General features: G+C 40.5%; 1 protein-coding gene across 1 annotated transcript; it reads right to left on the bottom strand.

Annotated features, from left to right (window-relative positions):
- Positions 1-7026: 7026 nt before the first annotated feature.
- Positions 7027-7965, bottom strand: LOC103733987 (olfactory receptor 7E24-like). The gene has a single exon (XM_017798098.1). The coding sequence runs from the start codon at positions 7912-7914 to the stop codon at positions 7027-7029; it is 888 nt and encodes a 295-aa protein (XP_017653587.1). The 5' UTR covers positions 7915-7965.
- Positions 7966-12153: the final 4188 nt, after the last annotated feature.

Below are 12153 nucleotides of genomic sequence, written 5' to 3'. Positions count from 1 at the left end.
AAAATTTCCCAAAGTTAAAGTAAGACATGCCCATACAAGTACAGGAAGCACATAGAACACCAAATAGACAGGATCAGAAAAGAAACTCCCAACATATCATAGTAAAAACACAAAATATACAGAATAAAGAGAGAATACTGAAAGCAGCTAAAGAAAAACAAGTCACAGAAAAAGGGAAGCTCATCAGAATTCCAGCTGTCTTATCAATGCAGACTATGAAAGTCAGAAGAGCCTGGACTAAAGTATTTCCAGATGCCATCCCAGAATAATATGCCCAACAAAAATGTCTATTATACTTGAGGGGGAAAGAAAAATACAAACAGACTGAAATACATATCCACAAAACCAGCCCTTCAAAGAATACCTGAAGCAATACAGAGAGTTGAGAGAGAAACAATTACACCAGAGGGGTAACTAAAGAAAATAAATAAAGGTACAATCTAGGAAACACAAAATTACACAGAGAACACAAAAAGCAATCAAAATGAAGGCAACCAAAACACACCTTTCAATAATAACCTTAAATATCTGGACTGAACTCCCCAGTCAAAAGACACAGGCTAAGTGAATGGATTAAGAAACAAAATACATCTCTTTGCTGTCTGCAAGAAACCCATCTCACCTTCAAGGACAGGCCCTACCTTAAGGTCAAAGGATGGCAAAGAATATACCAAGCAAATTTCATTAAGAAACAAGCAGAGGTTGCAATTCTAATAGCTGACAAAATAGACTTAAAGGAAAACTAATCAGAAGAGACAAGGAGGTTCACTTCATTCTGATCAAAGGAATAGTTAACCAAGGAGATATTACAATCCTTAACATCTATGCACCAAATTCTGGTGCACCCAAATTCATAAAAATAACACTGTAGGACTCCAAGACACATATTAATGCCAACTCAGGAATAGTAAGGGACTTCAATACCCCACTATCTCCATGACACAGGTCAACTGGACAAAGAATTAACAGAAAGACCTCCCAATTAAATGATACCATCCATCAAATGGACCTAACAGATATCTTTCATGTCAGGACATAGGTTTGCTTTGCTTACCAGGGGACCTAATGGCTTCAGGGCAGAGGGTGTTATTGGTGACAGAGTCATAAACTCTGGGACCTGTGTCTTCCCAACAGGACAATTTATTATAAAATTCAAATGGTTTTTATACATCCCAAGGAACTAGCAGTCACATGGGGTATTTCAGTCACATATAAAGATTTAGGGTACAAAGAAAGAGGACATTTAGTCTGTTAGTTGGTACCAGAAGAATTCTTAAACTCTCACTCAAGGTTACCAATGCCCATTCAGTAATTTATTGGCCACAATGTTTTCTTTCTTAGTATTAAAAGCATGGTGAACTTTTAGCTTTTAGCTCAGGAGTAAACCTTTAACCTGGCCTAATCTCTTATCCAAGGATAGCTGAGTTATTTGTTCAGGACAAGGAGATGAGCTAAGGGTTGTTGACCAAGACATTTTCCCACAGAGCGGGGAGCCTGCACTTTTATGACCAGGCCACGTCCTCCTGCCAGTCTATCAGTGTTCTGCAAGACAGGGATTATGGGAGCCACTGTTTTCAGTGCCCCCTCCCTTTGTCAGAGAATGCAGTCTGGACCTTTGAGTTTTAGGTTTAGCTCACCCTAGGGCCTGGCATCCTGGTTCCCTACATTTTTGATTATTCTATCAGAACACCAAAGAATACACTTTCTACTCAGCGCCCCATGGAACTTTTTCAAAAATTTACCACATACTGGGCCACAAAACAAATGTCAGTAAATACAAATTATTGAAATAATTCCATGTATTCTACCAGACCACAAGCAATAAATCTCAAAATCAACACTGGTAGAAGCCCTAGTCACTACATGAACTCATGGTGATTGAACAGCACACTCCTAAACAATGAGTGGGTCAAAGGAGAACTTAAGAAAGAAATAAAATAATTCCAAGAATTCAACGAAAAGGACAATACTACACAACACAACTTCACAGTTCTAAGAGGGAAGTTTATAGCTCTAAGTGCCTACAGTAAAAAATGAGAAAGAGCCCAAATAAATGACCTAGCACTGCAACTCAAAGCTCTGGAAAAGCAAGAACAAATAAAGCCAAACCCAGCAAAAGAGAAGAAATAACAAAAATCAGAGCAGAAATTAATGAAAGAGAAACAAAGAGAACAATACAAGGAATCAATGAATCTAAGAGCTGGTTCTTTGAAAAGCTAGACAAGACAGACAGACCCTTAGCCCAGTTAACCAAAAAGAAAGAAAAAGAAAACCCAAATCAACAAAATCAGAGATGAAGGGGGAAACATCACAACAGAAACCCAAAGGATCCAGACCATTATAAAGGAATATACTACTAAATCTGAAAGTCTAAAAGAAATGGATGGATATCTGAAATCATGGGAATCACCAAAGTTAAACCAAGAAGATATCAACAGTTTATACAGTCCCATAACATATAAGGAAATTGAAACAGCAATACAAAGCCTCCCAATTAAAAAAGTCCAGGCCCAGATGCATTTACAGCTGAATTCTACCAGACACTTAAAGACTTCCAATCAATACTACTTAAATTATTCAAAATGATAGGAACAGGGGGAGAACTCTGAAATTTCTTCTATGAACCTGGCACCACTCTAAAACCAGGTAAAGACAAAACCAAAAAAGAAAACTATAGTCCCATAACCTTAATGAACATAGATGCATAAATTTTCAACAAAATACTTGCAAACTGCATATAGACACACATCAATAAGATGATTCACCATGATCAAGTGGGCTTTATCCCAGAGATGCAGAGATGTTTCAATATATGCAAATTAATAAACATCATTAGTCCTATATATGGACTCAAAAACCACATTGTTCCATGGGACTATGGAACATCTCTCAAAATATCCTGTAAATGTGGTGAATCTCCTGTCCTCTTGTTTAGGGAGGACATGGAGACCTCATGAGATGGACTTGAACCAGCATCTGGTCTACAAAGAGGAGGGTCTCAACTTAGAGGAAACATCTCATTCATGTTTCCAAGTGAAGACAGACATGGTCAAACAGGACCTTTGACTTACCTTCACATAGATGGAACTGGGAAAAGGAAGCAGCCAAGAGCTCCTCCCAAGCCCATGTGACCCCTGAGGAAAAGATCCTCAAATGACCTTAAGTGTAAAAATAAATTGATTTATTTGGGCCAACTCTATGATCTTAAACAACCAAAAGGAAAGTATAACCAACGAGTAAACTCATCAGTATAGTTCTTTAAGGGTTCAAGGGGATGCACTACCCAGACATTAGGCTTAAGTCTGTATAAAAAGTTACTTGGAAAATTCTCTTTGATGATTTTGTGCCTAAACATAAAGTGCTGCTCAGATGTAAGGCTTCAAATCTTGGTCTCCAATACTGTAGTACCCACCTGTAGCTAAGAGAGACAACCAGCTATTGTTCAAAATGATGGATAATTTTGTTTTCTCCTCCTATCTAGAAGCCTTTGAGAGGGAACTGACACTGATGCTAAGCACTCCAACTGCTATCAAAATGCCTGAAAGCAAATCCTGAATTCATCAACCTAGAGTCCAGCCTTGGAAGAAAAAAGAAAAATGAGGAGAAACCCAATAGAGGGATGCCTTTGAAAGCACTTGTCAAGAAATTCCAATGGACTTTCATATGAAGATTTGAAAATTGCCCTGTTCTGACTTTTTTCTAGTTCCCTCTCTAGAACTTGTAATGCTAATTACTCTTGCTTTTACTTCTCCTTCACATTTCCTATTCAAGGTCCAAGGACTTTCTTTTCCCATTAGAGATAAGAGTTATGCAATCTGCAAGTCTTTTAGATAGACCCACTGAAGGGGTACTCCAATTGCCTCTCCCTGCATCCCTGTTCAGAATGGAAGAAGCCACAGTGGTCTGTGTCCCTATCCCCTATTGGCAATTTGGGAAACCTCTTCAGAGGATGGTGTGATAACAATAGGAGGTAGGAATTGGCTAAGCAGTTAGGGTAAAAAGACCCCAAAGAAAAGTATCCAGTTTCTTGGCTAAATTTCAAAATGTCCTTGGACGTTTAGCAGCACACTCTGTTCCAAAGGCAAAAAATATCAAAAGTATTTGGGTGCTTAAAAGATTTTCAGAGTTACCTCTTCAGAGGGGAGGAATATTAGAGTACCCAAAAGCCCCATAAAAATAAAGAAAAAAAAAGAAAAAGAAAAAGTGATAAGGAGATATGGGACGTGTTGGAAGGGAGGGAGTGGCATGGATTTGATGAAAACACCTTATATGCTGGTATGAAATTCTGAAAAAAGTTTTTGTAAAAGTTAAAAAAATTAAAACCTTCCATTAATAATTCATATGAACAAAGAGGAATTTGTTATAAAAGTGTGCATTAATTTGTATGACTTTTTCTTTTTAAATATTTTTATTGAGTTTTTGTATATTTCATATATTAGATCTTGATCAAATTTAATATCCTCCCCAATACGTACTCTCCTCTACCCCCCCGGACTGGATTTCATGCATTCTGACATATATGTTAAGTTAAGCATTAGTTCCCAGATATCCCCTCTGCACAAGTTCATTCATTGGAGACTAATCAGCCTACCTAGAATCATTCCCTCAAAGAAGATCTACTCTAATTCACCCAGCAGTACTCAGTTACCAACAGTTCTTTGGCTAGGATTGAAGAGAGCTGCCAATTTCCCTCATCCTATGCTGAGATTTCATTTAATTGAGTTGACATAGGTCTTGTGCATGCTGTCACCATTGCTGCAAGTTCATATGAAAAGTTTCCAGTGGCCTGAAAGGTTCTGTTTCCTTATCTCTATGCAACAAACCTGGCTCTTAGAATTTTTCTGTACCCTCTTCCACAATGGTTCCTGAGCCGTGGGTAAGTAAGGTTTAATTGTAAGAGTCCTATTCAGGGACAAACACTCTGCAGTCTCCTGTTCTCTAAAACTTAGTCAGTTGTGGCCTTCTGTGTGCATCACACTTTTTTGTAGGAGGAAGCTTCACTGGTGAGATTCGAGGTGTATATTAGTATTCTCTCTAACTCTTATTCTACTGAATAAGTAGGTATAGAGGTTCCACTGTAGATGTGTCATTTAGAGCTGGGCATCTCTCAGACATATAGTCTCTGTGTGTCACCAGTTGTGGAACTCTGTAATAGCCTTCATCTGTTGCAAAAAAAAGAAGCTTCTTTGGTGAGTGGTACATGGTATACTTGTGTGTAAATATAAGGATCCACATTTAATATACAGTTAGAAGGCTCATTTGTCTAGAGTTATGACAGAGATAGGGTTTTCTCTATGATGTGTGATGTCTTCAGCCATGTATCTTTGGCTTTGATTGCAGTGCCACCCATGAATTACTGCCCACTGAGAAAGCTTTAAGTCCAATTAAAGAGCTATTGATTACCCCCTAGATAAAACGCCAACACTGCACTGCTACATGTGTTGTGTCAGTTATTATAGTGGTTATTAGGCTTTGAAGCTGGGGTTGGATGGACCATTGATTGATTTTTTTCTCCCTTAGCAGCTTGCATAGTATCCTCTAGAATTATGAGATTTACAGTTCAGGGCAGTGGCTTCCAGGTCAGTTCCAGCTCCAGCTCCAGTGCTCCAAGTCCTGTGTCTGAAGTATTTTCTGTCTTCAACAACAAGGTCTTACCTTCAAGTTCTGGGAGTTAATTAAGGGTCGTTGGAATAGCCTGTGTTATTTGGGAAGTCTCACGGAATACCCTGCCTTGCACTGTGTTGTTATATAGTCTTCAGGCATACACATGCAAGCAGGTTCAGATATTCTATGTGTATTTTTCAGGAAGGGGTTGAGTTACTACACTCGACCATGGGTTTTCATACCACCTAAGCTTTAGTTATCCCTGTTTTTTTTACATCACCTAAGGTTTAGTTATCCCTCCTCTCACACTCTCTTCCTATATAACCTCCCTCCCCCTTCCCTAGTTTAAGTATGCTCATTTCCCCCATTTTCCCCCTGATTATCTGTTATTCCTATTATTTCCCCTCTCATGAATTCCTCTTTCCTTTGACCACCATGGTTCCTTGTATGTCTTTCCCTCCTCTTTCTCAATAGAATACCTCCATTTTCCCCATTTCCCCCTTCTTAACATGTTTTCTGTTTTTATTCTCTCCCTCTCTCAGGCCCTTTCTCTCCTTTTACTCTGTGCTTTCTTTTTATTTCCCTGGCTCCTGCTGTTATGTTGGAAATGGATGACATACACCCTGAGATTAAATTATTCTGTTGTAGAACATTCTCAGGCCACTTTTAATGTCTCTGTTCCTCAGGCTGTAGATGAAGGGATTCAGCATAGGGGCGACCACAGAGTACATCAATGAGGACACAGCACTGTTTCTGTAAGAGACTGAAAGAACTGATCCAATATATACACCAATCCCTGTTCCCCAAAATAAGAAAACCACTGAGAGGTGAGATACGTAGGTGGAGAAGGCTTTAGACCTCCCACTTAAGGATGGCATGCTCAGAATGGAAGACACGATTTTGTAGTAAGAAAAAGGGATCCCTGAGATGGGAAACATACCATAAATGATACTAAGTAAATATTGAACTATTCTCTTTGTAAAGGTGTCAGAACAAGAAAGTTTAAGGACCTGAGAAGGATCACAGAAGAAGCTAGCAATTTCAGCATTCTTGAAATTGGTCATCTATGGGGGTGCTGCGGTTCCGGAGTGCCAGCTGTTGGGCGGGCGTGGCACCAGTCTCCCATGGGCCGCTGGGGTGCGGTGGGTCATGCACCGTGTCTGCTGTTTGGGTCCCTGGCTCTTCGCGTTGCTGGGGTGCGCGTGTGTCCCGCACCGCGTTGCTGTGGGTCTCCGTGACTACGGGGTGCTGTCGACTCTACTGATCGCTGTGCTCCCAGGCGGGTTCCGTCCCAGTCTGCCGTGCACTTCCTCTGGGTTCTCTCTCTCTCTCAGGCTCTTTCTTTCCCTTTACTTCTGTGCTCCCTTTTTATTTTCCTGGCTCCTGCTGTTATATTAAAAATGAATTACATACACTCTGAGGTTAAATTATTCTATTGTAGAACATTCTCAGGGCACTTTTAATGTCTCTGTTCCTCAGGCTGTAGATGAAAGGATTCAGCATAGGGGTGACCACAGAGTACATGATTGAGGACACAGCACTGTTTCCAGAAGAATGTGAAAGAATGGATCCAATATACACACCAATACCTGTTCCCCAAAATAAGAAAACCACTGAGAGGTGAGACCCACAGGTGGAGAAGGCTTTAGACCTCCCACTTGAGGATGGCATGCTCAGAATGGAGGACACAATTTTGTAGTAAGAAAAAAGGATCCCTGAGATGGGAAACATACCATACACAATAGTAACAAAATATTGAACTATGCTCTTTGTGAAGGTGTCAGAACAAGAAAGATTAAGGACCTGAGAAGGGTCACAGAAGAAGCTAGCAATTTCAACATCCTTGAAGTTGGTGATCTGTAATGCAACCAAAAGATGTAGCTGGGTCTCCAGAAAGCTAAGTAAAAAAGACACCAGAAGTAAAGTGACACAAAGACGAGGGTTCATGATGACATGATAGTTCAAGGGATGGCAGATGGCCACAAATCGGTCATAGGCCACCACAGTCAGAAGCATGTCATCCATACATCCAAAAGTGACAAAAAGAGACATCTGAGTGAGACAACCCACGTGGGAGATGACTCTGCTGTGGATTTGGATGCTCACAATCAAATTTGGAACTGTAGTGGAGATTAAACCCATATCAGCCCAGGACAAGCTCCAGAGGAAGAAATACATGGGGGTGTGGAGGTGGGAATCAGAGCTGACAGCCAGGATGATGAGCAGGTTCCCAAGTATAGACACCAAGTACATGGACAGGAACAGTCCAAAGAGGATGGGCTGATGTTCTGGGGCCTCAGAGAATCCCATGAGATAAAATTCTGAGACAAGTGTCAGATTTTGTGAGTCTATATTACTAGGACACCTTCAGAATATAGAAGACTGAAACAAAGAAAAAAAATCAATAATATCATTTTGTAGGTACAGTCACCAATTCTTCAATACATAAGTAGATAGAATGATACATATATACACTATTATACATTCTTATACATACATGATATGTAAAAATTATTTTCTGTTTTTACATAGGCTATCTCTTGATGAACCTGGATGTTCTTGAATTCATGGTTGTAGCAATTTTCTTGCCTCACATTTGTGAATACTGGGATACTGGGATCACAAGTGTTTTGAAACATAGCCAAACACTATGTATGTGAGTCTCTCTCTCTCTATCTATCTCTCTCTCTCTGTGTGTGTGTATTGTAGTTTGTCTTTGAAACAGTTTTTTTTTAATATTCAGAATGTGTTGCTGTGTGGTGTTTTGTTTTCTTCTGTATTTGTTTTGTTGGAGATTGGGTTTTGCTGAACAGCTCATCTATCCTTACATTATGCAGTGAAAACTGTTCTCAAAAGAACAGTCATCATGCCTCAATCTTCTGTCTACAAGCATGGACAATACATGATATATATTTTTACAATGAGAATTAACAACTGAAATATTTATACTTCAGATGTATGCACCTTCAACAATACTTACCATTATTAGAAAAGTTTCAGCACTATGCCTCTTTCTGAAAATCATGCAATTTGACAAGTTTACAAGGCCAAGAAGTTTATGGATAATAAATTTATGTTCATAGTAAAAAACAGTTTAATCTTTTCAGAAAAATATATGATGAGAAAGATTCTTCCATATTTAAGAAAAGAACTTATGGTAATTTCTAAAGGGAATGAAGGAGCAGACAAATATGCCTTATTGTATTCTAAGACAATTGTTAAGGTTCAAATAGCCCTGCGTCCTCACCAACAGGATCCCAAGGACTTCTCATGCTCCTGAGAAAAGGGAACCTAGCTGATAAGCACCTTGGTCTTTGAAGTCAAGGGAAGTAGACTTTTCTCCACTGTTTGGCCAACACAGCAGGCTTCCCCTTTGATCTCTAAAGAGGACAGGTTTTAACAGTCCTGCTCTCCCACTCCCCTGCAACTTAAAAAAAATACATCTTCCTGCCTTCTGCAGGAAGCAGAAGCTTCCCTTTTCAAAGACACCAGCTCAAGACCCGAGAAGACATTTTCCCTGCCTGGAAGGGAATCTGACCCATGTGTTCCTTTGCTAATAAACCCTATTTTGATGGAGTTTCATCTGTGCCTCAGTGCCTCATTATCCATTTGCTCATTCTCCGCCCACTTTTTACCTATCCTTTGATCTCCATGCTAATCCCTCTGTCTGGGTCCCATGTTCTTCCCATCAGGTTCTTCTCAGTAAGACAGTTTCACGGGATCCCAACCCACCAGGGGCCTCCCACCCCACTCACCCCCACCACTCGACCTCAGCTTTTGATCCTACCATAGCCAATGAACTGCCTCCAATTAGGAGATTAGGACCCATCCCCAACCTCCTCCTGCTCCCCAGCCTGAGGCACAGCCAAGTCCTCCCCTTGCTCTCCCCTTGCTATATTCTCCCTGCCTCCCATTCCAGGGCCCAACCCATCTCTCCTCCTTTCTCCAACTCGAACTCCCTCTCCACGCCATGACCTTCCCCCCTCCAGCGCCACTCTAAGTCCATCACCCACTCTCCTTCCACTAACTCTCCTCTACTTAAGGATATCCAAAACCTTAAACACCTCCTTGCCGAATATTCCCTAGCCTCTCCTATTCTGGCTTCTAGCTCAAATAACCCATTTATCCCTCCTGTATCTAATTTCTACTTTCATTCCAGACCCTGCCTCTGGTACCCCACCCCTCCTTCCCCTCATGGACACCCTTCCCATCTCACCCACTCCAACAGTTATAAAATCTGAACAGTGTTATAGCACATTTTCTCTTAATTGATTATGCTGGAGGTTGTAAACATCAATTTGATAATGTTTATGTACCAATTGCTTCTTCCACCTAAAGTTTTTCCACCTAAAGCACATAAGGTAAAAGATTTACCTAGAAACTTGTAAAACACAATATGTAGACAGGTATTATTAACATTACATTATCTTATGTATATAATTTAGATTCCATATTCTTTTAATAAGATGATACTACACACTACTTTCTTCTGAGTCAAACTACTATCATCTTCATGACTTCAGCTATGTCACTAACAAAAATCATCACAATTAAACTTGTTGACTTGACTATCGTATTCTTTAATTGAAGGAGTAGGGGTGAACAGGGTCATTGGACCCTCACCTGAGTATCCAGCCACTCTTCCCAGCCAACTGTATGTAATTTGACCCTAATTACATGGTCTTCTGGACTTGGAAAAGACTGAAGTGTATTATCTAAAAAAGGCTAGAAAGGCTTGCTCCATGCTGGATTAAGGCTTTCCAATGTGAGTACTCTCAGGTCACTCATACACCTCAGTTATCTCTGTGAGAAAGCTCAGTAAATTCACTGGTTCCCCAGAAAAACTTTAATGTAATCAAACATTGGTTTGATACTATAACCTAAAAAAGGGGGGAAAGCATTGCTTAGTATCCCCAGGAAACGAAGTCTCACAACAGATGAAAAATGTATCCTCCTGGGGCCCAAGGAAGGCACTACGTTGGTCTGGGTGAAAAAGATCAGGAAGCACTATTGGTTCCCCAGGTGTCTGGGGACCCATGACTAGGAATGGCGCAGGGCCCAAACTAGGAGTATAGAACGGCGAGGGGGGGGATGGAAGGGTGAATGTCGCTTAGGGAGTCCCGGCGCGGAGAGCTGCGCTATAGACTTACCCCAAGAGGCCTGAGGATAGTAGTGCAGGCTAGGAGGGTCTCTTAAAATTTTTAAGGCCACCTAGCCATTCCCCACTACACCTACCCACTCTGTTTCTATAAATTTGAAATGAGACAAAGATAATATATAGACAATCTTATAATTTCTAAGGTCATAGCTTAGTTAAGTAGTCTAAGGATGTCTAGTCAAGGTTATTTTAAGGATGTAGTCCAAGCTCTATCTACATAGCATATGGTAATTAGAAGTACCAAACTGGTGTAACTAACCTTGTTGGATGTTTAATAGCCAGACTTTTAAGGCCTATATTAATCTGGTCAGAGGGACTTAAAGGGACGAATTTTGTTCCTTGCCCTCCAAGGTCAAACAAGTTCCAGGGGCTATGGAGCATCTCTCGAAATGTCCTGTAACTTTGGTGAGTCACCTGTCTTCTTGTTCAGGGAGGCAATGGAGACCCCAGAGGATGGACTTGAACCAATGTCCAGTCTGCAAGGAGGAGGGTCAACACAGAGGAAATATTTCCTCCATGCTTCCAAGTGAAGCCCTGATCAAGCAAGACCTTTTGACTTATCTTCACACAGATGGAACTGGTAAAAGAAAAGCCTGAGGAGCCAGGGGCTCCCCACAAGCCCATGTGACCCCAAAGGACCAAATCCTCATACGACCTTAAGAGTAAAAATAAATTGGTTTATTTGGGCCAACATTATGGTCTTAAACACCCAAAAGGAAAGTATAACCAAAATTACCCAAAAGGAAATTATAACCAAAATTAAAGTCATCAGTATATTTTAAGGATTCAGGGGATTACACAACCCAGACATTGGACGTGAGTTCTTATGTTAGACAATTATCTCTCATTGATAATTTTATTCCTAATAAGATGTTACTCAGATGTAAGACTTCAAATATTGGTCTACAATACTGTAGTGCCCACTTACAGCTAAGAGAGGCAACCCACTATTCTTCTAGCCTGAAAAATAAAATGATGGCTAAATTTGTTTTCTCTCCCTATCTAGAAGCCTTTGAGAGGGAACTGAAACTGATTCTAGCCACTCCAACAGCTATCAAAATACCTGAAAACAAATCCTGAGTCCACCATTCTCAAGTTCAGCCCTGGCAGAAGAAAAAAAAACAAAGAAAAGAAAAAAAATGAGCTATTACCTTGGTGCTAACCACTGCTCCTTGTCTCTTCAGATATTTTCAGGACCAAATCCAAAAACTAACTCTTACTAATTTTAATCAGTTGTTACTTTCCTTCCCTCCACATGTACACAAGTGCCTGCCAACCATCAAGGACCCTGTTGAGATACATGAAGAGGGAACCCCCACTGTCTGACCGACCCCTAATCCAGCTCCCCTCACATCGACTCTGTCCAGCAGGAAGTAGCAAGACGACAACGC

Source organism: Nannospalax galili, unplaced genomic scaffold (genome assembly GCF_000622305.1).
Source record: "Nannospalax galili isolate Female #2095 unplaced genomic scaffold, S.galili_v1.0 scaffold896, whole genome shotgun sequence".
In the NCBI taxonomy this organism is placed as follows: Eukaryota; Metazoa; Chordata; class Mammalia; order Rodentia; family Spalacidae; genus Nannospalax; species Nannospalax galili.
This window is presented reverse-complemented; position numbering and strand designations above follow the sequence as displayed.